Source organism: Elgaria multicarinata, chromosome 3, assembly GCF_023053635.1.
Source record: "Elgaria multicarinata webbii isolate HBS135686 ecotype San Diego chromosome 3, rElgMul1.1.pri, whole genome shotgun sequence".
Classification (NCBI taxonomy): Eukaryota; Metazoa; Chordata; class Lepidosauria; order Squamata; family Anguidae; genus Elgaria; species Elgaria multicarinata.
Window position 1 is genome coordinate 3,204,210 of NC_086173.1, and position 26,318 is coordinate 3,230,527.

Below are 26,318 nucleotides of genomic sequence, written 5' to 3' on the forward strand. Positions count from 1 at the left end.
TGATGTAACACAACAATTAGTTTCTGGCTATGCTGCCTAGGGCTGATGGATCTTGCAGTCCAATGAGGGCCACACATCCCCCCTCCACAGTTTCCTAATGGCATCCACAGAAGCGACCAAGTAGCTTAGTCGTTTTGTGGCAAATCAGCTCTGTAGGGCTAGGGCAGGCCTTTGATGCATCACTCTTACTTGCAAGACCAGGGGCTGTTTCAAGGTAGTCTTTCCTACTGTGTTATTCTCTGGGAAGCAAGCTGATTATTCCTGGATGGCAGCCACCACTTGGAAGAGCCGGTCACATTCCCGAATGAATTCCTACTAGGCTGGCTGTCCGGCTTCATCAATGCCAGAGCCCATCGCACTGGCTCACGGTTGCATGCAGTGTGAGCATGCAGCTGACCAAACCAGCTCACGTTCTTTACATGCATATAAATGCAATAAAGAATGAGCCTGTCAGATCGGACCAAAAGTCTATCCAAGGCAGAATTTGGGTTACAGCAATGATAAACAAACATAGAATGAATAGTATTGCTGCCACCCCCACCCCCCAGCAGGTCTTATTCAGAGGTATACTGCCTCTGAACTTGGAGGTTCCATTTTCAAAGCTAATATCCTTTGACAGACTTGTCCTTTTCCATGCATATGTTTAATACTTCTAAATAATAGTAAAAAAAAAAACATTTGCATCAACAGGCGTTTCACGTGGCACGGCTTGGTGTGACCTTGGCGGCTCATCCACATATACACACCATCACTTCATGGTGTAGCTATCCAGTGCCGAGCGTGTAAGTGTGAACCAGCCCATAGTGACAGCTACTCATTCTCACGTTACGTTGTTTCCCAATAACCTGTCTTTAGTTCCCAGATTGGGAAAGACGTTCTACAAGAAGAAGTCTTGCGTGTTTAGCAGAGAAAGGTTGCCCTTTGCCCATAGGCCCTGCCCACTACAGGAAAGTTATCTGAATACACGTGCTGACTCTCAGTGGTGGGAGTGGGCCTAGTGAGCTCAACCTGAACAGGAAGCAAGCAAACCTCCCCCTTGGGGTATTAATGGCGCCCATCTCTGCTTCTCACAATCACGGTTTGTGCCAGGATAGATCCTACCAGTGCTTTTCAAAGTCCAGAGCTACCCTGCAGCTCCAGAGGAGTGCCCCGCCCCGTGCAGCCTCTAGTCCCAAGGACTACCTGTGGCCTCCAGGAGCCAAACACAAGTAGTCTTCCTCTTCCAGATAGCCGACCAGCTCCGGGTGTTGTGTTTTGGTGACTTGTCCAAGGACTGGGACGCCTTCCTTTGCCATGACGTCAGCGTTCACGCTGACTTCTGTTTGGAACGATGCTGCGGGTGGTTGGATGCCACTGGGTGTTTCTGTCCCTGCTTTTGGGGTGGGGGCAGCTGGAGGGGGTTCAAAGGTCTGGTCAACCCTAGATTCCTATCCAGACTTCCCAGGAGTGCAGTTTCCTGTTCTATTTGCACTGGTATTGGGGGCCTCCTTTGCTGTCTTCATCCTGGGACCATGCCATCTGGGTTGGCTTATCGCTAGCAGCAGTAGAAGCAGCCTCTTCGTCTTCCTCCTCCTCTTCCTGCATGGGAACTGCTGTAGTCTGAGGGCCAGGAATCTCTTGCGGGTCTGGCATGCCATGATCCCACCTGTCACTGCTTTCATCTGCAACTCTGCTGGACAGCAACAAAGCGCTCTGCACATGCTCCGAAACCAGAGAGGGCAGGAACTTCATGTCTTCAGACAAGGAGTCACCATCATCCTGTTCCTCAGACACGGGCTCATAGAGGGTCTCTCGGCTGGGCCTGAGCTGCAACGGACAAGGAGAGGCTGAGTCACAATTTGCTCCTCTTCACCTCAACTGCATTGGCACCTGGGCATTTTTAATGGGCACACAGTTACCTGAAGTAGGAAGACTTGCCTTAGTATAGAAGTTCCTCTCTTCTAGGTTGCAGAAGTCCAGGCTGCGGGTCCCATAGAGAGGCCGTCTGGCTTGGCTGGGCTCCATCAGGTTCAGCGTCTCAAAGATTTCCCCTAAGAGATCAAAGCCACCTGGGCCCAGGAAACCTGGGTGAACATTCTCACCTTCATCGGGCTCTGGGGAGCAATCCAGTGACATTGTGCTGGAGGAGATGGAGGCATCCCTGGGGAAACATGTGCGCTTCACATGTGAAATGTGATCAGGAACAAAGTGCTATACATTTGAGAGAGCATATAAAAAGCAGCATATAAAATGACCTGGGAAGTAAGCATGTAAGCACAGTGCACTACTGTTAAGCAAATGTTAATATATGGTAAAACCCACTGGTGCGCAGATCGGTAGCCAAGATATAACACAAGGGGAGCGACTTCCTCTGTCCCTGTCATAGAATCATAGCATCATAGAACAGAGTTGGAAGGGGCCTACAAGGCCCTCGAGTCCAACCCCCTGCTCAATGCAGGAATCCACCCTAAAGCATCCCTGACAGATGGTTGTCCAGCTGCCTCTTGAAGGCCTCTACTGTGGGAGAGCCCACAACCTCCCTAGGGAACTGGTTCCATTGTCGTACCACTCTAACAGTCAGGAAGTTTTTCCTGATGTCCAGCTGGAATCTGGCTTCCTTTAACTTGAGCCCGTTATTCCGTGTCCTGCACACTGGGAGGATCGAGAAGAGATCCTGGCCCTCTTCTGTGTGACAACCTTTTAAGTATTTGAAGAGTGCTATCCTGTCTCCCCTCAATCTTCTCTTCTCCAGGCTAAACATGCCCAGTTCTTTCAGTCTCTCTTCATAGGGCTTTGTTTCCAGACCCCTGATCATCCTGGTTGCCCTCCTCTGAACACACTCCAGCTTGTCTGCGTCCTTCTTGAATTGTGGAGCCCAGAACTGGACGCAATACTCTAGATGAGGCCTAACCAGGGACAAATAGAGAGGAACCAGTGTCTCATGTGATTTGGAAGCTATACTTCTATTAATGCAGCCCAAAATAGCATTTGCCTTTCTTGCAGCCATATCGCACTGTTGGCTTATATACAGCTTGTGGTCTACAACAACTCCAAGATCCTTCTCGTTTGTAGTACTGCTGAACCAAGAATCCCCCATCCCGAGAGGGCTCCTGTACCTTTTAACAACCAAGTCCTATGCCTCTTTACTCAGAATTAAACCTTACTCTGCAACCAATGAGACTTACACCCAAGTTAAGTGTTCACAGGACTGCATCTTAAGGGGGTTAACAGAACATGGCTCCTCCCATCACACCAGATCTCACTCATTGTGCCCCATGTAAATTAGTTTGGATTTTTCCACCTCAGGCACCAAACTTCCTTGGAGCGGCCCTCAGACATGCACAGGGCACAGTCGACAGCGGAGCAGAGTTGTGGGCAAGAACAGCGAGTGGAGTCCAGCTGTAGCCCAACTACGTAGCATGCCTTACCCTTGAGTCTCCAGGTCTGTCCTGCTGCTCTGCCTTTGTGGTCGCCTGGGGCGAGACTGTAAAAAGAGAATGTGAGCCTGAGACAACTGCTGTGATGCCCTTCCTGTGACGCCCTTGTCTTGCCCAGTCTAATAATGTGGGGAGGGGGCAAGGGAGGGGAGAGGTGAATTCACCTAGAGACTCCCAAAACATCAGGCTTGCTTGTGCATTAGCCAAACAGAAGTGCAGCTAATTCAGGTCTGGCTCTTCCTCTTAAGATATCGTGTGTTTGAGTTGTCCATTTGTTCGGACTAAGCGGCATTATAATACAGCTGCTGACGGCACTACCTGTGGGTGTGAATAAGTTGCAGGATGCCTTCCTACCTGTTCCACCTCCTGTCTGTTACAAATGCTAAGGATCCCTAACAGAGTACATTGAAGCAACTCTCAACAAAGTACAACTCCCAAGATTGTTTCAGGGAAAGCTGAGGAAGTTAAACCAGGATACAGCTGATATACGTTCACCTGATATAGATTTAACTACTACTGCTATGCTGTGGCTCCACTTTGCGATAGTTGCGTATTGGAACTTATTTGATGGTACATATGTGAATCCACCTCTCAGGATTACTGGGCTGCTCTTTGCATTTGGGCCAGCTGGACAAGAAAACAGCCAACCACAATTCGATTTCTGATGGATAGGGGTCTTGACACATTTCATATTGAGTTCTAGGTTCCACAGGTGTCTTCTCCCCTCCACCCGCAAGGCCTGGAAAAAGTTGGACTTCGAAGCATAACTATTAAGAGACCAGTCCCATTGAACTTACTGCTTGAAGGCTGTACAAAATATGTGGGCCGTCAGGTAGCCCATATTTGGGGCCCTCTGCCCCCATTTACTTACTCCCACCCTGCCTCTCAATGTCTTTGTAGTGGAGAACCACACACACCCAACTCTTGGTAGAACAGGCCGGAAGGAACCCTGAGACTTCTTTACACACAGACGTCGGGATATGTTCAGACAACATGCTAAGTCACAGTGGTTAACTGTTTTGAGCTAAACATTAGGGCTTAGCATGTTGTGTGAACCATGCCTAAGCAGGGTGGCCATCTAACCACAGTTTAAATACACTCACTAACCATTTGCTGCAAAATGGTTAGCAGCCTAACCACAGCTTAGCATGTTGTCTGAATAGGCCCGGTAAAGCGGCAGTTACTGCAGCCGAAACTCTCCCCACAGCCTGAGTTTGATCCCAGTGGAAGCTGGTTTCAGGCAGTCGGCTCAGGTCAACTCAGCCTTCCATCTTCCCGAGGTCGGTAAAATGAGTACCCAGGAAAGGTAATAACGGCCGGGGAAGGCAACGGCAAACCACCCCGCTAGAAGGCCTGCCAAGAAAACGTCAGTGAAAGCTGGCGTCCCTCCAAGAGTCAGTAATGACTCAGTGCTTGCACGAGAGGTTCCTTTCCTTTCCTTCCTGGCTGTGGAGAGCGTCAAAGTAAGCGCTTAATATATATTCACATCCAGACCAGACACACACATAACATTCAGACCATTTCTGTACACCAGAGATGCTCTTCTCTGTTTATTTCCTTATGTAGTCCTGATGCAAATAGCTCATGACCCTCAAGCAAGCCATTGCAGGCGGAGACGTCTGCACACCGAGCAAGCAGGCCCTGCGCTTCCATAGAGGCCAGTTAGGCGGCCGCCTAGAGTGCCAAGTTCGGCACCCCCGGAAGTCGCCCTCCCACTCCCAGAGCCGCTCCATGTTCCCAAGCCGGGATGCTGGGGGGAGGGAAGGAATGGCTCCACGTTCTGACTTCCGGCGCACGCCGAAAGTCAGAACGTGGAGCCGTCTGACTGCCCTCCCCCAGCTCCCCGGCTTGGTTTAGGCTGGGGGCTCCCAGCCAAAGACAAGCCGGGACGCTAGGGGCGGCGGCGGCGAAAGGACGGAACTGGAGCTGCCCACCCACCCCACCGCAGCGTCCCGCCAAGCCAGGAGGACTTCAGGCGAGGGACAGGTAACCTGTCTCCGCCTACCTGGGGTGGGGGGGATACGGTGGGGGGTGGTGAAAACAGCTCACCTTGCCTAGGGCGCAAAAAAGCCTGGCACCGGCCCTGCGAGCAAGTCCCATGAGCATCAGGCACGCCTGTTTGCACTTATGCAGCCATGGCCCCAGGGAAGACTTCTCCCTCCTCCAGCTGTCCCCTGGCCTGGTTCACTTTTTCTTGCATGTGGTTTTAAACCTCCATTTCCCAATACCTTCCCAAAGTGCTGGGTGATAGGCAAGCGGCTTTGCAGGGTCTCAGACTGTCTGCTCCTGGCGGGGAGGATGGGGCTGGAGACGTGATCACAGTCCAAGGAATGTCCTCGCTGTCGGTGCTGGTCCAAACTGGAGTCCTAGGGGAGATCAGAATTCTATGGGACACGAGCTCTGCTCCCATCCCTACCCAGCAGCCACTGGGGAAGTCAAACAAGTTTTTCCCTACCCTGTGCCTGCTTACCCTACCCTGTACCTGTTTGCATTCTCTTCCCCTCCTTATTGTTTTACTATGATTTTATTAGATTGTAAGCCTATGCGGCAGGGTCTTGCTATTTACTGTTTTACTCTGTACAGCACCATGTACATTGATGGTGCTATATAAATAAATAATAATAATAATAATAAGATGATACGCGTGTGTATGAAATCTGGAACGCAATTCCTGGCATGACCAGCAAACCAGTCAGAAAAGATTGGTGTGTAAGGAAGGTCATTTGCTAAGGAAAATACATAAAATGAAGGAAAGGCATAGTTATGCCTGTGTACATGTATTGAAGCACAGACACAACAGATGTACATAATGGCAATGGTGGTAAATGCAGGGCCGGCGCCAGACTATATTGCGCCCTAGGCAGGTGCGTTTTGAAGCCGCCCCCCGCCCGCTCACTCGCCGCCCCGTCACTCCCCCGCCCCCCGCTCGCTCACTGCTCCCCCCGCCTGCTCGCCCCCCCCGCCCACACGCCCGTCGCCCCTGCCCGCTCGCTGCTCCGGCTCCCCCCTCGCTCACACGCTCCAGCTCCCCCCATCGCTCGCCCGCCGCCCCCGCTAGCTTGCTCACTCACCGCTACGGTTCCCCCCTCGCTCGCCCACTCACCGCCCGCTCCCTCCCGCTCCTTGCTTTGAAGCCAGGACGCTGGGGTTGGGGGGCGGGGCAGAGGCTTTGAAACGGCGCACCTGGAAGTGGCTTCCTGGCGCGCCGTACTGAAGGCTCCGCCTCCAACCCCAGCATCCTGGCTTCGAAGGAGCCAGGACGCTGGGGTTGGGCGGAGGCTGGGGCAGCGGCTTTGGAACAGCGCACCCGGAAGCCACTCTAGGAGAGCAGCTTCCGGGTACGCTGTTTGGCGGCCTCGTTTGCTTGGCGCGCTAGGCGGCCGCCTGAGTTGCCTCTATGGCAGCACCGGGCCTGGGTAAATGTCCACATAAAGATTTAAAATACAACAAGCTCCGGCACACTTGTCTATCTATTCATCACAGCCCTTCCTCCAAGGATTCTATGGCAGCGTACATGGTCCTGTCCCTGTCGCATGTTATGCTCACATCGATGCTGTGAAGCGGATTAGGCTGAGAGTGGGCTGGCCCAAGGTCACCCAATGAGGCGAAGGCTATCAGTGGCTACTAGCCCTGATGGTTGTGTGCTATCTCCAGTATTCGAGGCAGTAAGCCTGTGTGCACCAGCTGCTGGGGAACATGGGTGGGAGGGTGCTGTTGCACCATGTCCTGCTTGTTCATCCCTGGCCAATGGCTGGTTGGCCACTGTGTGAACAGAGTGCTGGACTAGATGGACCCTTGGTCTGATCCAGCATCAGGGCACTTCTGATGTTCTTAATGAGCTTCATGGCTGAACAGGGATTTGGGCCAGGATCTCTCTGGTCCTAGTCGGGCACTCCAACCCATACACTAGGGCTAATGATTACACGAGAACATATGACTCTCAGAACCTCAATGGATTCCATTTCAGACAAAAACACCAATCATAACACTCATTCTCAATCTAGTGTCCTCCAGATATCTTGGACTACAACTCTCATAACTCCTGTTCGTTGGCCAGGAGATTATGAGAATTGTAGTCCAAAACATCTGGAAGGCATTAGGTCACCTAACCACAAGGGTAAAAGGCTGAAAACATACTGGATCATTTTATAACAATCTGAAGGGTTTAAAGAAAAGGTTTGGATTGGGGAAAGGAAACGGCCTTTTACCTTCTCCATCAGGCGACTCCGCATATTCTTCAGCCTCATTTTGGCATGCCCTTTGGCCTAGAGGATATGGAGACATGTACCACTCAAAGGCGTTTAAAGGACAGGTTAAAGCTGAGTTCAGACAACACAGTAGTCAGTGGTGGGTTAATAGTCAACTCCACAGTTGAGTATTGAGGGGGTATCCCCACATAGAATCACAGATCATAGAATCATAGATCATAGAATAGCAGAGTTGGAAGGGGCCTACAAGGCCATTGAGTCCAACCCCCTGCTCAATGCAGGAATCCACCCTAAAGCATCCCTGACAGATGGTTGTCCAGCTGCCTCTTGAAGGCCTCTAGGGTGGGAGAGCTCACAACCTCCCTAGGTCACTGGATTTTCGTACTGCTCTAACAGTCAGGAAGTTTTTCCTGATGTCCAGCTGGAATCTGGCTTCCTTTAACTTGAGCCCGTTATTCCGTGTCCTGCACTCTGGGAGGATCGAGAAGAGATCCTGGCCCTCCTCTGTGTGACAACCTTTTAAGTATTTGAAGAGCGCTCTCATGTCTCCCCTCCATCTTCTCTTCTCCAGGCTAAACATGCCCAGTTCTTTCAGTCTCTCTTCATAGGGCTTTGTTTCTAGACCCCTGATCATCCTGGTTGCCCTCCTCTGAACACGCTCCAGCTTATCTACGTCCTTCTTGAATTGTGGAGCCCAGAACTGGACGCAATACTCTAGATGAGGCCTAACCAGGGCCGAATAGAGAGGAACCAGTACCTCACGTGATTTGGGAGCTATACTTCTATTAATGCAGCCCAAAATAGCATTTGCCTTTCTTGAAGCCATATTGCACTGTTGGCTCATATTCAGCTTGCGATCTACAACAATTCCAAGATCCTTCTCGCTTGTAGTATTGCTGAGCCAAGTGTCTCCCATCTTGTAACTGTGCATTTGGTTTCTATTTCCTAAATGTAGAACTTGGCATTTATCCCTATTAAATTTCATTCTGTTGTTTTCAGCCCAGCACTCCAACCTATCAAGATCACTTTGAAGTTTGTTTCTGTCTTCCAGGGTATCAGCTACCCCACCCAATTTTGTGTCATCTGCAAATTTGATAAGCCATGACATGATTATAATAAACCATGGTGTGGATTAAGGCCAGAGCCGAGTTGACTATTAGTCAATGGTGTGTTTGATTGACACATCCCCTGCCTTCTCTCCCCCCCCCCACTCAGTCCTGCCGCTGGTATCCCATCAGCCATTGTGAGTTCTGCCGGCTGGACGAGAGCAGCAGCTGCTGCTTTGGTCACTCTTGCCAGAGGACTCTGTAGTCGCCAAAAATAACCAACTGCGTATGACGAAATAGTCAACGGAGCCTGACATATGACACGAGAACCAACAGTTGTTCAAATAATCAATTCTGCACAGTGTTGGTTATTTGCATTGGTTATTTTGGCCAAATAACTAACAGTGGTGTGAAAAGGTCCCAACAGATGAGACAATAAACCGCTGTTGACTATTTTTATTATCGCATTTGTATCTGCCTTTTTTCCTCTTCAGGAACCCAAGGTGGTGTACATAATAATAATAATCCTCTCCATTTTAACCTCACAACAACAACCCTGTGAGGTAGGCTGGGCTGAGAGTCCGTGACTGGGCCAAAGTCACCCAGTGGGTTTCCATGGCCGAGTGGGGCCTAGAACCCGGATCTCCCGACTCCCAGTCCAACACTTTAGCCACTACACCACACTGTTGGTTATGGTGTTGCCCGAACCAAGTCAGAGAGTCACAGTATTTTTAAAATGTGATTAATCTAATCAGATATATAACCCCTGAAGGCTTTTCTCTGGGGTTGTGGATGTCTTGGGAAGCGTCTGTGATCTCCCTTAGGACTTTCAGATCAAAGAGGGAAAACAGCCACATGGTGGAGCATTGATCCTGGAAAATGCCAGTAAAAGGGAAAAACCGCACCAGTGCCTTACATATTGGTATGCGCTCCTGACAGCTGGATTAGCCTTGTTCTTCATGGTACTTATCAGGGCTCCTCCACCTTTCTAGAAAGAGAAGCAGCAACACATCAGCTGGATGTAATGCATTTAAGCCACATTCCAAAACAGCGTACAGTCCGAACCCACAGGTTTACAATCGAAAAAGACATGACACACAAGGAAAGAAGGAAGACGAGGGAAGAGGGAAACCTTAAACAGACTGCCAGTAGGCTTGCCTCCCCTCTCATCTCTCGTTTTATATATATATATATATATATATATATATATATATATATATATATTCTTGTAATTCCTATAATAACCAGAAGTCAGCCCCATATGGCAGGGGTGTGTGTGTGTTGCATTGGGTGGTGGGGGTGAGATACAGAGGCTGAGAGACTGGATTGCCTAAAGAGTTTGCGGCAGAGGCAAGACTCAAGCCCCCAGAACATTTGCTGAACAAACCCTCTTGAAACGAAGAAGTGCTATACAAGAGCACCTCTACTTTCAGCCAGGCTTGGCTAGAATTGGACTTGGATCTGGGAAGCAAGGATTTACGCCCTGGCTCTGCCGTAGCCAGCACTGGGGAAACCCCCGTCTTAGGCTCGCTTCTGCACTGGTCAGGTTTTCTTTCATTATAGTTTATTATTTTAATAAAAATAAGAGGATTTGCAGACTGGGAAAAAAAGACCCAATGCTTGTCAGGATGAGCTAAGCAGCCACTACACGTCCTCTTAAGAACTCCTGTCTGTTGTTGGTCCCACTCACTTACTTTGAAGGAGAGCTAAATGAGAATAACAGGATTGGGTCCAGGCTGGTCCTTCATCAAAACATTAGTTGTCTACTTTTAGGTGAAATTCCTACATTCATAAGCGTCTGCTCGAGAGTATAAAGAAGTGGGGGGGGGCAATCTACTCATGAGTAAATTAACAGAGTGAGCTCCAGCCGGGTCCTTCAACACAGGACAGGCAAGGTGGCTCTGTGACAACCCAGTCTATACAGAAGATGATTCACATTAATCTTCTATATAGACTTTTGTTGTTGTTTATTCGTTCAGTCGCTTCCGACTCTTCGTGACTTCATGGACCAGCCCACGCCAGAGCTTTCTGTCAGCCGCTGCCACCCCCAGCTCCCCCAAGGTCAAGTCTGTCACCCCCAGAATATCCTCCATCCCTCTTGCCCTTGGTCGGCCCCTCTTCCTTTTGCCTTCCACTTTCCCTAGCATCAGCCTCTTCTCCAGGGTGTCCTGTCTTCTCATTATGTGGCCAAAGTACTTCAGTTTTGCCTTTAATACCATTCCCTCAAGTGAGCAGTCTGGCTTTATTTCCTGGAGTATGGACTGGTTTGATCTTCTTGCAGTCCACGGCACTCTCAGAACTTTCCTCCAACACCACAGCTCAAAAGCATCTATCTTCCTTCGCTCAGCTTCCCTTATGGTCCAGCTCTCGCAGCCATAGGCTACTACGGGGAATACCATTGCTTTAACTATGCAGACCTTTGTTGTCAGTGTGGTGTCTCTGCATTTATAGACTACCATAAATGTAATACAATAAATAAATAAATAAATAAAGCAGATTTCACATTAATCTTCTGTAGAGTCTATAATAAATGTAATAAAAATAAATAAAGCAGATTTCACATTAATCTTCTGTAGAGACTATAATAAATGCAATAAAAATAAATAAATAAATAAATCAGATTTACATTAAAAAAAGGAAACAAACAAAAAATGGGAAGGTCAGTAATTGCAAGGACAAAGGCTCCTTCCAGATGGAGGTTCATTCGCTTACTTTTAGGTTCTCCACCCACTGCTGGTAGGAATGCATGCTACCTGGAGGAGAAGAGGACACAGGTCAATTTCCATCAATCCTTACAGAGGCTGGGTATTGAATTTTATAACCGGGAGAGCTTTATGTATTTGCCAGCCCTATGAAGCAGGGATTCAGCAAAGAACTGGGCAGGGGAAGGCACTTCCTGTACACTTTCCTACACTGAAAGCCATCCATGCGTAGATTGTCATGTGTGATGATCTCCCCTGTGTGTGTATGTATGTATACACACACACACAAGCACTGGAAAGCTGTGGACACTTTCCCAGTGGGTGTACATTCAAGAAAACAGGCACATGTGCAACTCTCTATGGAGTTTGCACGTCTTTTCTAATACTGGTGTTCTTTCTGTGTAGGAAATACAGCATGATTCCTGGTGAGGGCTAGATATATAAACTTATCCCTTATACATCTGCTTGTCTAACATGAAGTTTGGATATAAAAGGTTTTTGAAAAGGAGGATGACCCAGGATGTACTCAGCCATAAAGACTGATCTCTTCCGGCAGGCCTACCCAGCTGAATTTTAAGATGCCTTTTTTTTAATGGTGGGCTGCTTTTAATGATGCGCTGGTTTTAATGTTTGAATTAGTTTTATGTATTTTATGTTGTTTTTAATTGTGTTGTACCCCGTCTCGATCCAGAGGGAGAGGTGGGTAACAAATTATTATTATTATTATTATTATTATTATTATTATTATTATTATTATTATTATTTTGCAATTGGAAACTGCAATGTTCTGCAAAGCCATGTTGAAAAACCTTAGAATCATAGAATCACAGAATAGCAGAGTTGGAAGGGGCCTACAAGGCCATCGAGTCCAACCCCCTGCTCAATGCAGGAATCCACCCTAAAGCATCCCTGACAGATGGTTGTCCAGCTGCCTCTTGAATGCCTCTAGTGTGGGAGAGCCCACAACCTCCCTAGGTAACTGATTCCACCGTCGCACTGCTCTAACAGTCAGGAAGTTTTTCCTGATGTCCAGCTGGAATCTGGCTTCCTTTAACTTGAGCCCGTTATTCCGTGTCCTGCACTCTGGGAGGATCAAGAAGAGATCCTGGCCCTCCTCTGTGTGACAACTTTTAAGTATTTGAAGAGTGCTATCATGTCTCCCCTCAATCTTCTCTGGGTTGCTGCACTGGGAGCTTCTCATGGATCTAGCTTTTCCACTCTAGCTTTCCCCCCTGGGAGGGTCACCACTGGCTCACTTTTTCCTTGCTGAGAATCTTGACAGCATTTCCCCCAAAATCATAGCAACTTTTTTCAGGTGCCATCCTGCTTATTTCAATCCCTGGGTTTTTAGTGATTTTGGAAATCCCCATCAAAATTATATGGCTATCATGGAAAATCTAAAGTGACCTTAACACATTTATATTACCTTCCTATCTCCCCCATCTCACATCAATCGCATACAGATGACTCTGGCTTTACATTCTCAGCTCCTGCATGTGTAGGTCAAACGCTTAACTATTTTTTTCGTCCCATGGGAGGCCAGTCATAAGCTTGTGCGCCTGGCTTGAAATTGTAATGCATTGCCCATTTCCAGCTCTCAAGGAGAGATTGTGGGGATGCAAGTTGTGGGAGGTTAAAAAGAACTGCATTGAATGGGTGTGCAGGAAATTAACACGAAAAATGTCAATTGCAGAAAATTGTGGTAAAACACCTAACCTAATACAGAAGACTTCTACGAGTCTCAGTGGTCCCCCAATGTTAGTGGGTTAATTTTGCTGTACTAATATTTAAAGCATAATATTTAAAGTAGCCCACAAAGAGAAGGGTGCTGAGGAGGACATGTGAGGGCTGTGGTTTGGTTCAATGGGGGTGTCAATGGGCTGTGTGCATATCTACTTCTTCTCATTAACAGAAAGAAAACAAGCTGGGTTTTGCATTACCTGGAGACACACTTCTATTGATCTCCTGCTCAAAAAGGTCAGAGAAGTTCTCTCCCGTGTTTAGCTTCTCCAGGCGGTCATCGATGAACTGACAAGAGTTGAGGATGTTTGGGAGAGATGCAAACAAGGGGAACCGTTAGAAAATGCAGGAAGGATCTTCCATAGGAGAAGGAAACTTATTTCGGGTAAGCAACCCAAGAATGAACTCATAGGGAAGAAGAAACTAGTTGATGTCTTGGGCTGGAGACACATCATGAAAATTAATGGGATATTTCATAGGGGTTCTCAAATTGTAGGACAGGTCTTAAATAGGGCACCTTAAGGGTGGGTTAAATAACCCTGGCAGAGAACCAGGTGTACATGCGCCTATATGCATGAGTGTGCGACTGCGCCCTCATTGCCTCATCAATGGGTTGAGGGGAACTCAGAAACAGCTATTTTCTTCTTATGATGTTCACGTTTTTAGGACCAACATCAAAGAGATGCTGTTCCATTCTAAGTATCCCAGAATGCAGATCCAGGCATGAAGGAACAGGCTGCGTGCACACAACTGCATCTCTGCACACTTGCTTGTGCGTGACAGATCATTAACCCTGGGATGGGCCCTCCAGGACATCAATTTAGATGGGGAGGCTCCCCAAGTTCAAGAAATATGAGGAACACACTTCTAAAAGGATGTCAGAAGGATCGATGAGTTCAACACACGAAGAAGAGAATAACAACAGAAAGTATTATATTATGGAACCTCATTATTTATGAAGCACCAGATGTGTGGGGCTACAAATCCTATTATCCCAAGCCAGCACTGCTGGGGGAAAAGAATGCTTGTTGTGGATGATGGGAGTTGTAGTCCAACATGCCTAGAAGGCACCAGGGTGGGTGGGGGAGCTTCTTTAAAGAGTAACATGAACAAAAAAGAAAACAAAAGAGATAAACGTTTCTTATGAATGTGCATGTCTGAATCTGTCTGCGTGGATATCTACACATGCTGATTGGTGATGGTTCTCGTTTTGTGGGTGATGGGGCTGAACGTTCCCTCCCATCCTTAGGAGGCTGTTTGATTGAAGACCATTCCCCTGGGATGGTCCTCCAGTGCTTACCTCCTTGAAAAGCTGCAGGTGCACGGCCCGCTGGAGGAAGGCCTGCATGGCGCCGGACCCTTGCTGCAGAAAGCTGTCTTGGCTAAAGGTGATGTGCTCACCCTGCAGTGAGACAGAGAGAAAGAGAAGAGAGCCGATGGCCCAGAACCCAACATGCAACCTGAGACAAAGATTTCTCCCTGCCTCAAGAGAGGGCCATACCTTGGCCAGAATGCTCATTCATGTGGCGAATGCCTCCGAACGGAGGCCGTCTGGCCAAGGATTTTTCCTTTCACACATAGGGAGAGAGCGATATAACTTCTCAGTAAGACTACCAACTGGACTTCGTTAAGCCCAGATTTATTTGATTCGGTTTCTGTCTAAGCCCTGAAAAGATTCAGGGGAGGATTCCTGGATTTTATTTATTTATTTATTTATTTATTTATTTATTACATTTTTATACCGCCCAATAGCCGAAGCTCTCTGGGCGGTTCACAAAAATTAAAACCACAATAAAACAACCAACAGGTTAAAAACACAAATACGAAATACAGTATAAAAAGCACAACCAGGAGAAAAACCAGGCAGCAAAATTGATATATAAGATTAAAATACAGAGTTAGAACAGTAACATTTAAATTTAAGTTAAAATTAAGTGTTAAAATACTGAGAGGATAAAAAGGTCTTCAGCTGGCGACGAAAGCAGTACAGTGTAGGCGCCAGGCGGACCTCTCTGGGGAGCTCATTCCACAACCGGGGTGCCACAGCGGAGAAGGCCCTGCTCCTGGTAGCCACCTGCCTCACTTCCTTTGGCCTACTTAAAGACACAGAAAGCAGACCAGGACCATTCTTCTCCCTCTACCCAGCTGACCTTGCTTCTAAACTTCCCTCCTTCCCATCTAAAATGCGTCCCTGAAGGAAAAGGGCCCTCTCTCATAAGCAACCCAGGGGGAGCCGAACCACTACTCACTGGGACACAAACAAGCGCCTCACGGTAGCTGCCAAACAGCAGGGCCTGTGCCCTGAGGAAGGCTCGGGCGACACCATCCCCGGTCGCCGCCGATTGTTTCTTCAACTGGAACTTCAATAGAGAGACCTGAGCGAGGAGAGGAAAGAATACAAGCTCATCCTCAATCCAGAGGCCTTTTCCAAAGGGCTACCCAACCCCAATACATAACCAGAAGCCCCAACTGAGCACTATATCCCTATATGATTTTAGTAACTATGCCCCATGATTTTAGGTGGTCTGTGCAAAATTAAAACCATTCCACTATTGGGAGCGTGGTGGTCTACACCCTTCCGACAGATGTTAGACCTTGTCCCCCTCTGGAGCTGGCCCTCACTAGGGTGACCAACTGTCAGGATTTCCCCGGATTTGTCCGGTTTTTGTTCTTTCCATGGTGTCAGGGGGGATTTTCTATAATTTTCAATAATGTCCTGGAATGACACACCTTCCCCTTTAAGGCTGCCATTAGCATGGCAGGAGGGAATGACATGCTTTCTTGGGGCACGTCATTCCCCCACCCCGAGCTCCAATTGAGGTCTTAAAGGGGAAAGTGGGTCATTCGTGGACATTATAGAAAAGGCCCCAATTGGAGTGGATGGTGGTGGTGCAGAATGAAATCCTTTCCCCTCCTCCACTCCAATCGGGTTCTTTAAGGTGGCGGGGGAATAACGTACTTTCTGCAGGACTCAGAAAGCTGCTTCCCCCCACACACACTAGGTGTCCTCTTTTTTGGTTTCCCAAATATGGCCACCCTACCCCTGACCCCATGTAAATAGCTTGGGAATGGAGATAGCCTTGCATGTCACCTAAGGGACTTGGCAAAGTCAGAGTTCCTCCTGAAACCCCACAAAGGGTAATGAAGATATTATGGAAACATGGGAATTGTAATCAGAAAAGCTTTGTTGAAGTATCAAATCTGAAGAGATTGATGAAAGGTTTACGGTTTACAAAGGTTAAGTCTTGAAAGCAGGGTTCAGCAAATTTCTGGTCCTCCAAATGTTTTGGCCTACAGCTCCCACGATCCATCAGCATTCACTAAGTTGGCTAGGACTGACGGGAGTTGTAGGTTCCCATCAGTCCTGCAAATTTATCAGCTCACAAATATTTTTACTAGCCTGCCTGCACACGCACACATCCTATCTGTCCCTGTATCAATCATTTGTTGCATAAAGAGGGGGTAGTAGAATAACTATTTTGCATGCAGAAGATTCCAGGCTTAATTGCTGGCATATACAGGCAGGCCTGCAATAACTCCTGTCTGAAATTCTGTGTATCACTGAATTAAATAGGCCAATGGCCTAAATCAGTGAAAAGCAGCTAATAATGTTCCTAATTCTGGCTTGCTACAGGTGACCAATGAGCGTCGTGTGGCGAAGAGCAGTAAAGCAGCAGTTTCTGCAGCTGAAACTCTCCCCACGGCCTGAGTTCGATCCCAGCGGAAGCTGGTTTCAGGCAGCCGGCTCAGATCAACTCAGCCTTCCATCCTCCCGAGGTGGGTAAAATGAGTACCCAGTTAGCTGGGGGAAAGGTAATAACGGCCGGGGAAGGCAACGGCAAACCACCCCACTATAAGGCCTGCCAAGAAAACATCAGTGAAAGCTGGCGTCCCTCCAAGAGTCAGTAATGACTCAGTGCTTGCACGAGAGGTTCCTTTCCTTTCCTACAGGTGATCAGGGAAGTGGCTGCTTAAGTGGCCGTAAAGCACAGAGGAATTGACAACGGCATCTACATCCGTAGTGGCTCGTAGCATAGAAACAAAGCAGGAATGGAAAAAAACTAACTGTAAGCTAGCCCTTCGCCATGTAATTAAGGGGCTAACCGTGCACTGATGGAAGGAATTAAGTAACTGAGCCCTCATCTATACAACCATGGGATTGCTCATTATTTTTTAACCCAATTTTTTGCAGATTCGGTTCTGCTCACAGAGCGTCACACTACAGCATTGTTAATGCGCACCTCCGTACAATCACAAGCGGGCGGACTGGTCTACCTTCATGATATTTTCCTGCCCCCTTTTATTCCTACTGAATCTTTCTTCGAGAAAAGTCATGCAGTGCGCAGACTGGTCTACCTCCATGTTCCCATACGGAGATTGGATCGGTGGTTGTATTACTTGGATTACTACATTCATTTATATTAAAGAAGTAAGGAAGAGAAAATTTTGACATCAAAGTTCTGCCCATGGTTTTGGGGAAGGCGGGAAATTGGCAAGCCAATCACTTTGTCCCGCCCTGAATGCTCCACCCACACTTCAAAGCCCGATTTTACTCCTCCAACGACACATGACTATTACGTGGTTTAAACTGGAAAGTATAGCAAAAGTCATGGTAAATCGCATCTTCGAATATGCGCATTTTCGGGCTTAAAGACTGGCGCTGCAGTGAATGGATGGCTGCGTCGTGTGTGCGAGATCGTGAAAATGCGCAGTTATGGCGGTGTAAAGATGCCATATAGATAAGCCCTGAATTGAGTAGTGGAGCCCTCCCCAACATGGCTGGCTGGTGGGGAATGATAGAAGTTGTAGTCCAACACATCTGGAGGCCATCAGGTTGGGTAAAGCTGCCATAGGGATATTATTATTATTATTATTATTATTATTATTATTATTATTATTATTATTCCATTGTATATAATAAAATCTCTCACATTCTGTTTTTCACTGTCAGGTGAGATCTCAGACACACCACTTAAAAGGAGCTTGAATTCTGTTTCCTGTTTTTGCTTTTCTAGTCACTTTGGACAGAATATTTGGGGACTGAAATTCATTCTGTGCTCTCAGCATTCAAATGTGACTAATAAGAGTGCTGGAGGATGTGGTATTAGTGCATGCAAATAGCAGGTTAAAAATATCCGTTCTCTCAAATTATTTAAAATTGCAGTCATGGTACAAAGTTGCATAAGACTTTATTGCATTAATTTGTACAAAATCTACCCGAACCAACTCAAAACCTATCAAAGTATAGAAGTTAATGTTTGAAAGGGAGGACTTTAAAAAAAATACAAGGGGACCAGTTCTGAATGAAGTTTTTAAATAGTTCAACTCCCTGTATGAAAGCAAATAATAATTTTAAAAAATCTGCAATTTTCGCACATAGACAAAGCATTTCAAAACGCTTTGAACAACTTTCCATCTTTTAGTGTTACCCACGAATACAAAGATGATTCGATTTATTTAAAGTGGAAATGTTGTACTCAGACTGAAAGTTCACATGTATTTTTTTTTTTAAAAAAAACCCCGAACACCTGCTAGAACATAGTCATGATAGACTGGGGTGGAGGTGCGGGGTGGAGGGAAGTTGTTAGGGGGAGAGCGAATAAAGGAAGCAGCCCAAGGAAGACCCTCCCTCCCCCCAAAGTGAGAATGATACCAAAGGATATAAAAGAGGGGAGGGGAAAGAGGCTTATGAAAGCGATACTAACTACATCGCTTGGAAGGCTTTCAAGGTCTTGGAATGGTGATTCCACCGTGTTGGTATCAACGTTGAGAATGACGACATCTTCCAGGGCTTTGCTCCTCACCTTCTAGAGATAGCCAAGACAAAATTGAGAAATACAGAGTGCTCCTGGCTTGCTTTGCCAGTCGCTGCTTTCTGGGGCCTCCGTCACTCATGGCAACCCTTGGAGCGACTCAGTTTGTAGAACACCCAGATCATAGAAGCTGAGAAGGAGGATAGGACCAAAGGGCCGTCTACTAGCATGAACACCCGCCAACCAGCCTCTTGTAAGTCAATCGCCACCCCAAACCCTGACTCCAGCGGCAGCTGTTTGAGATGACCGCGATTTCACAGGGCGTCCAAGAAGCAGATGGCAATCTGAACGGCAGCCCCTGCTCCCAGAATCCTTTGCATTGTCCTGACAGCAATGGGGCACAGCTTTTGGGTGCAAAATGCCTTGTGGCTGTAAAATGCCTTGGGCTGGCTTAAACCACAAGGAATGGGCAAGCACATTGAAGAAAGGAGCGTACTGAACACAGACAAAGCAAGCTATGGGGTGGTTTGCAGGATCATGGAGACAAAATAAGCCCAAGTGGCTTCTTTCCCCCGTGTCAGTTGCGTTCCAGTTGCATGCTGGGGGTTTGCATAATTACCCTCGCTGGAACAGCTTGCCCTGTCGTGCAAACTTAGAGACGGTGGCTTGTTGCCACACTTAACAAGCCACTCTAGAATCATAGAACAGCAGAGTTGGAAGGGGCCTACAAGGCCATCGAGTCCAACCCCCTGCTCAATGCAGGAATCCACCCTAAAGCATCCCTGACAGATGGTTGTCCAGCTGCCTCTTGAAGGCCTCTAGAGTGGGAGAGCCCACAACCTCCCTAGGGAACTGGTTCCATTGTCGTACTGCTCTAACAGTCACGAAGTTTTTTCTGATGTCCAGCTGGAATCTGGCTTCCTTTAACTTGAGCCAGTTATTCCGTGTCCTGCACTCTGGGAGGATCGAGAAGAGATCCTGGCCCTCCTCTGTGTGACAACCTTTTAAGTATTTGAAGAGTGCTATCATGTCTCCCCCCAATCTTCTCTTCTCCAGGCTAAACATGCCCAGTTCTTTCAGTCTCTCCTCATAGGGCTTTGTTTCCAGACCCCTGGTCATCCTGGTTGCCCTCCTCTGAACATGTTCCAGCTTGTCTGCGTCCTTCTTGAATTGTGGAGCCCAGAACTGGATGCAATACTCGAGATGAGGCCTAACCAGGGCCGAATAGAGAGGAACCAGTACCTCACGTGATTTGGAAGCTATACTTCTATTAATGCAGCCCAAAATAGCATTTGCCTTTCTTGCAGCCATATTGCATCATTGGCTCATATTCAGCTTGCGATCTACAACAATTCCAAGATCCTTCTCGTTTGTAGAATTGCTGAGCCAAGTATCCCCCATCTTGTAACTGTGCATTTGGTTTCTATTTCCTAGATGTAGAACTTGGCATTTATCCCTATTAAATTTCATTCTGTTGTTTTCAGCCCAGCACTCCAGCCTATCAAGATCACTTTGAAGTTTGTTTCTGTCTTCCAGGGTATTAGCTATCCCACCCAATTGTCATCTGCAAATTTGATCAGCGTTCCCTGCACCTCCTCGTCCAAATCATAAATAAAAATGTTGAAGAGCACTGGGCCCAGGACTGAGCCCTACGGTACCCCACTCGTTGCCTCTCCCCAGTTTGAGAAGGTTCCATTGATAAGTACTCTTTGAGTCCGATTCTGTAGCCAACTGTGAATCCACCTAATAGTTGTTCCATCTAGCCCACTTCTAGCTAGTTTGTTCATCAGAATGTTTCTTCATCAGAATGTCATGTGGTACTTTGTCAAATCCTGCAACAGCCCACGGGTTCTGGGTGGCTTACTAGCCATGGCAACAAGCCACTGGTGAGGGTAATGATGCAAATCCCCCCCGGCACACAACCGGCACATGCAGCAGGGCAAATAAGCCACCCAGATGCAACTCCTTTGGCTTAGAGGCTGAGAAGTGCTGGGCTCAGTTGCAGGACTTATGAAACCCACCCAGCTATCCCAGGGGCCCGGTGGGTTTGCAAACTCACCTCCATGAGGCTGCTGTGGACTCCGATGAGATAGGGCATGGGGGCGCTGTTGAGGAAAGAAAGCCAAGTCAGAACTAACAACAGATTTTGGTAGGCAAGAGGGTATCAAGTGGGCCTTCCTAGCTCCTCTTTGCTGCTAGGCATGAGAAGAAGGAGAAGGAGAAGGAGAAAGGAGACCTGCCCTTGAGACTGGGCAAAAGACTTTCTTTTAGTACTGTGGAACCACATTTCAAAACAGCTGAGGCTAGTAGAAGGAGCTTTCAGGGCAAAAGCTGTCCCGTCTGGCTTCTCCTTGGATTTCATAGATTGATGAGATCAACTGTACGCCAATGGGTCGCACCAAAAATTCCTGCTACTAGCGTGAGTGCAAGATCCTAACCGGTGGGTGAACACTGGCAAGGAAGGAAGCAGCAAAGACTTCTCGATTGACTCTGGGCCCTCACAAAGGTCTGAGCCAATGCCAAGCAAACGGTGCTTTTTAAAAACAACAACAACCAGCATTATAGTGTTATATCAGTATACTCCCGTAATGCTTCTTTAAAGAAAAAGCATCATAGCATTGTAGAGCTAACCGTGAAATGCTAATTTTAAAAATATCACTTGAAAAAGGAGGGAAAAGAAAACCACCTGGCTAAAATGCTAGTGAATGGAAACCGCCCAGAAAGCTTTGGCTACTGGGTGGTATAGAAATGCAATGAATAAATAAATAAATAAATAAATAAATAAATAAATAAAGGTTTCTTCCCTCCTTTTGAATTTATATATATGTACTGTATATTGCATTATAGAGATCTAATGTTGTAACACACTTACTTGTAAATGGTATTTTGCTATTATTTTAATATTAAAAGAAAGAAAAGTAGTGTTTTAGCACTACTGCAGACGCTGACTGCAGCCAGGAAATCAGAAGACGTTTACTTCTTGGGAGGAGAGCAATGACAAATCTCGATAAAATAGTTAAGAGCAGAGACACCACACTGACAACAAAGGTCCGCATAGTTAAAGCAATGGTATTCCCCGTAGGAACCTATGGCTGCGAGAGCTGGACCATAAGGAAGGCTGAGCGAAGGAAGATAGATGCTTTTGAGCTGTGGTGTTGGAGGAAAACTCTGAGAGTGCCGTGGACTGCAAGAAGATCCAACCAGTCCATACTCCAGGAAATCAAGCCAGACTGCTCACTTGAGGGAAGGGTATTAAAGGCAAAACTGAAGTACTTTGGCCACATAATGAGAAGACAGGACACCCTGGAGAAGAGGCTGATGCTGGGGAAAGTGGAAGGCAAAAGGAAGAGGGGCCGACCAAGGGCAAGATGGAGGGATGATATTCTGGAGGTGACAGACTTGACCTTGGGGGAGCTAGGGGTGGCAGCTGCCGACAGAAAGCTCTGGCGTGGGCTGGTCCATGAAGTCACGAAGAGTCGGAAGCGACTGAACGAATAAACAACAAAACAACAAAAAGGATCAATTAAAAAGAAAGAAAAAGAAAAGGGTGATAGAGATTATGGCCACTGCAAAGGGTATAGTAAATGTGTGCTGAACTGCGAGAGGTTCAGGTGCCCAATAAGTTTGCACAGATCAAAACTTCATCCCTTATAGAGATGGAAAAGCAGCATCAAGCACACTGGTGTGGGCGAAACGTAGCAGGGTGAACACGCAGGAAGGGCACAATAATCCCCGGTTGTGTTATAGTCCAATCTGATTCCGCTTGTAGCTTACAACAGAAGGGCAAGGATGGATGCATATCTGGAAGCTCCCCAGGTCTCATAGAATCATAGAGTAGCAGAGTTGGAAGGGGCCTTCAAGGCCATCGAGTCCAACCCCCTGCTCAATGCAGGAATCCACCCGAAAGCATTTTATTTATTTATTTATTTATTACATTTCTATACCGCCCAATAGCCGGAGCTCTCTGGGCGGTTCACAAAAATTAAAAACATTCAAAGTATAAAACAACAGTATAAAACCATAATATAAAATACAATATAAAAGCTCAACCAGATAAAAACAGCAGCAATGCAAAATTACAATTTTAAAACACCAAGTTAAAATTTATTTATAGACTGTTAAAATGTTGGGAGAATAAAAAGGTCTTCTTCACCTGGCGTCTAAAAGCATATAATGTAGGTGCCAAGCGAACCTCCTTAGGGAGCTCATTCCACAGCTGGGGTGCCACAGCAGAGAAGGCCCTGCTCCTGGTAGCCACCTGCCTCACTTCCTTTGGCAGGGGCTTGCGGAGAAGGACCCCTGAGGATGACCTTAGGGACCAGCAGGTACATCTGGGAGGAGGCGTTCCTTCAGATAACCTGGCCCGAAGCCGTTTAGGGCTTTGAATGTCAATACCAGCACTTTGAATCGGGCCCGGACCTGGACTGGCAGCCAATGAAGCTGGAAAAGGACACCCCTGACAGATGGTTGTCCAGCTGCCTCTTGAAGGCCTCTAGTGTGGGAGAGCCCACAACCTTCCTAGGGAACTGGTTCCATTGTCGCACTGCTCTAACAGTCAGGAAGTTTTTCCTGATGTCCAGCCGGAATCTGGCTTCCTTTAACTTGAGCCCGTTATTCTGTGTCCTGCCCTCTGGGAGGATCAAGAAGAGATCCTGGCCCTCCTCTGTGTGACAACCTTTTAAGTATTTGAAGAGTGCTATCATGTCTCTGCAAGCAGCAGTCTCCCTCAAGGGACTGCAAGTCAGAGATCGGGGAGGTGAGAGCCCTGATGATGTCCCTGGGGGAAGGCAGCAGTGCCTGGAAGGCACTTGAGGTGGAGCTGGGGGAAGAGAACACTGCAGCAGGAGTAGATTCTCTCCACTTACTGCTCCTTCTTAGGTTTCAGCCTCTCCCTCCCTCCCAGCTGGCCCCTGGGCCTTGCTAAAAAAAGAAAGCTGCATCTCTGGAGGTGCCCTCATGCCTAAGTGGGGTGGTGAAGTCTTGACCAGCAGGCACGAAGGGGGGAATTTAACCCTCGCCTCCCCCTGCTGTGACCCTGAGAAAAATCCCTCTTCTGAACGAACGATTTGCATGGGGATGTGGCACGAAAATGTGCCTGATTCGAGTGCACCAAAGTCCAATTATGAGACACTCGCGAAAGACGTCCGTCAAGGCGTTGGGTTCTAAAACTTTATTCCCAGGAATAGGTGATAACCTGTTAGCTCATGCTGCAAGACAGGGTCACACCCCCACCAAATTCAAACTACAGCATATATAGTCCAGTTGTTACACGTCATTTGCCCCTGTTTAATTGGTCCACCTCATCTGTTACATCACTTGGACATGCTCAGTCGTGCTCGAGTGGTGGCTACAGGAAGGGGGTGGTGCATGGTCGCCTGCCGTAAGCACACAGAACTTCCTGCTCCCCAGATGGGTCTTGCCTCGCCTACCTGGGTGTAACCCTTCCCTTATATGGTGGTGTTTGGACACCTGGCCGGGCGATTGGTTGGTCAGTTTTGAACTGACCTCGGGTGTTGTCTTGGCAATTAACCAGCCATGTGGATTCAATGAGATTTATTTCGTCTGGCAAGAAGAGGCCTTGGTGTGAGCTTACGTGCCGTTTTCACGAGGATGAATGGAGTTCTTACTGAGAGGCATGTGGCTGCTACTTTTCTCTTCCTCGTTGTGCTCCTTTGCCTTTTCTAGGTGCCCCCGGGTGGGCCTCTGGTGTGGTGTCTTAAAGGGGGTGCGTGTACACGTGTGCTTGCGTGTCAGGGGAAATAGACACTCTAGTTTATACATCAGGGAGGAAATCGGCGATTAGCGCTTCCGGATCACAGCAGGGCAGGACAAGGCTGTATCCCCACCCCAGGCCTGCTGCTAAGCAGATAATGCTCTTTGCAATTTGAAAAAAAAACACCTCTATGTTAAATGCAAAGACTAGCTTCCTTTGGCCCTTCTGGGGAACCCCATCACCCCAGGTAAGCATATCCTCACCAGCCTCCAGCTTCCTGGGATGCCCCCCTCCCCACTCTCAGTGTCTCCCCAGCTTCCAAGGAGGAAATGAAAAGCGCTCACCAGCAGTAGTCAAGGAGGTGCGAGGGCAACGCGGGGATGTAGATGTGCTGCCAGTGCATGGGGTACAACATGGCGGAGGAAGCCTGCACACAGGCGGTGAGCTGCAGGGAGAGAGAGGCAGGCTGTTGGTTAGAACACACTGACCCTACTTGGAAGCTGGGCCAGGGACCTCCTGCCAGGCTTCCAGGTGAGGGCCTTATTGTCCCATTGCTCTTCCCCATTCATGGAATTTTATGTGGGGTCCAGACCTCACCGCCTTCCACTTGTAACCCTCCTGTGATTTCCCATCACTTCCGCCATCTTTTTTCTTACTGCCAAAAGTCCATTAAGGAGACCAAGACAGAACCACTGCACAAGGCCTCCTGGTTGATAGCAGCTAAGTGCTCTCCATCTGGTAGCACCCCAGATCTATAGTTCAGTTAGCCACTAAGGGCACAGTTCTAGGGATGTTTAGATGGGGGGGGTCTCCCCGGGTCTCCCCCCTCCTTAACACACCCTCCTCCCTTACTGTGCTGAGCTTGCTGGTGGTGAGCAGGATCCGTCGCTCATGGAGCAGGCTTGCATACAGATACAGCATGTTGTTCACATCCACAGCCACAACAAACTCTGTCAGGTTCCTCTGAGGGGGAGAGCGAATATCTAGTTAGGCTTCCCAGTGCAGAGTTGGCACAAAGCATTCCAACCTGCCTCCTCCTGGGTTTCCTCCATACTCTGTTTTCCCCCGTGGCAATACAGGGCATCCCCACCCACCTCTTTTACACTGCTAGCTCTATCACACCTAGCTTTTCTAGGAGGAGCGGGTGTTACAGGCAGGGACCTCAAGTCTATTGACTTGAAATGCAAATCCTGCAACCGCCATTAATCGAACCACCGAACCTACGTTCTTTCGTGCATTTGGAAGTGGCAGATGTGTGATAGTGGTACTGATCAAGGCCCATACACATTCAGTTCATGGAAGGGGGGAGAGAGGTTTTCCGACAGGATGAATGGAGGTGGAGTTGTCCAACTTCCAACAACCAATAAACTGTAGGGGGAGGTACAAAGGAGATCAATGGGTGGAGACGACAGGGAAAACAACAAGGTGTGTGAGTGGATCTCACCGGGGTAACAGAACAGGTGTAAAGAGACATGGCACGTACAAGCGCACAGGTGTAAGTTTGCAAGCTTTCATACGCTATGGAAACGAAGTGGGATAATTTGAGGGGAAACCAGGAAAAATATGTAGGTGGGATGGAGCTACGCATTGCTGCCACCTTTTTTTTATTGTGGACAAAGTCTTGTGTCTTTCAGGGAGTTTCCAGACAAGACTTTTATAGCATCATCACCCTGTCTCATTCACAAAATTCCATGCCATTGTCTTCCATTCATAACCTTCCTCTGGTTTCTCACCACTTCT

General features: G+C 47.8%; 1 protein-coding gene across 1 annotated transcript in view; it reads right to left on the reverse strand.

Annotated features, from left to right (window-relative positions):
• Positions 1–1,163: 1,163 nt before the first annotated feature.
• Positions 1,164–26,318, reverse strand: part of DENND1C (DENN domain containing 1C) — a 50,623-nt gene continuing 25,468 nt past the window's right edge. Inside the window, exons 10-23 of the mRNA XM_063119103.1 lie at positions 25,431–25,541; positions 24,923–25,023; positions 20,925–20,970; positions 18,818–18,919; positions 15,362–15,487; positions 14,413–14,514; positions 13,313–13,400; positions 11,383–11,423; positions 9,587–9,658; positions 7,625–7,681; positions 5,645–5,782; positions 3,408–3,463; positions 1,918–2,140; positions 1,164–1,806 (exon numbers count right to left, since the gene is read on the reverse strand). Coding sequence (XP_062975173.1) covers positions 1,462–1,806; positions 1,918–2,140; positions 3,408–3,463; positions 5,645–5,782; positions 7,625–7,681; positions 9,587–9,658; positions 11,383–11,423; positions 13,313–13,400; positions 14,413–14,514; positions 15,362–15,487; positions 18,818–18,919; positions 20,925–20,970; positions 24,923–25,023; positions 25,431–25,541 — 1,608 coding nt within the window. The 3' untranslated portion in view covers positions 1,164–1,461. The remainder of the gene's footprint in view (positions 1,807–1,917; positions 2,141–3,407; positions 3,464–5,644; positions 5,783–7,624; positions 7,682–9,586; positions 9,659–11,382; positions 11,424–13,312; positions 13,401–14,412; positions 14,515–15,361; positions 15,488–18,817; positions 18,920–20,924; positions 20,971–24,922; positions 25,024–25,430; positions 25,542–26,318) is intronic.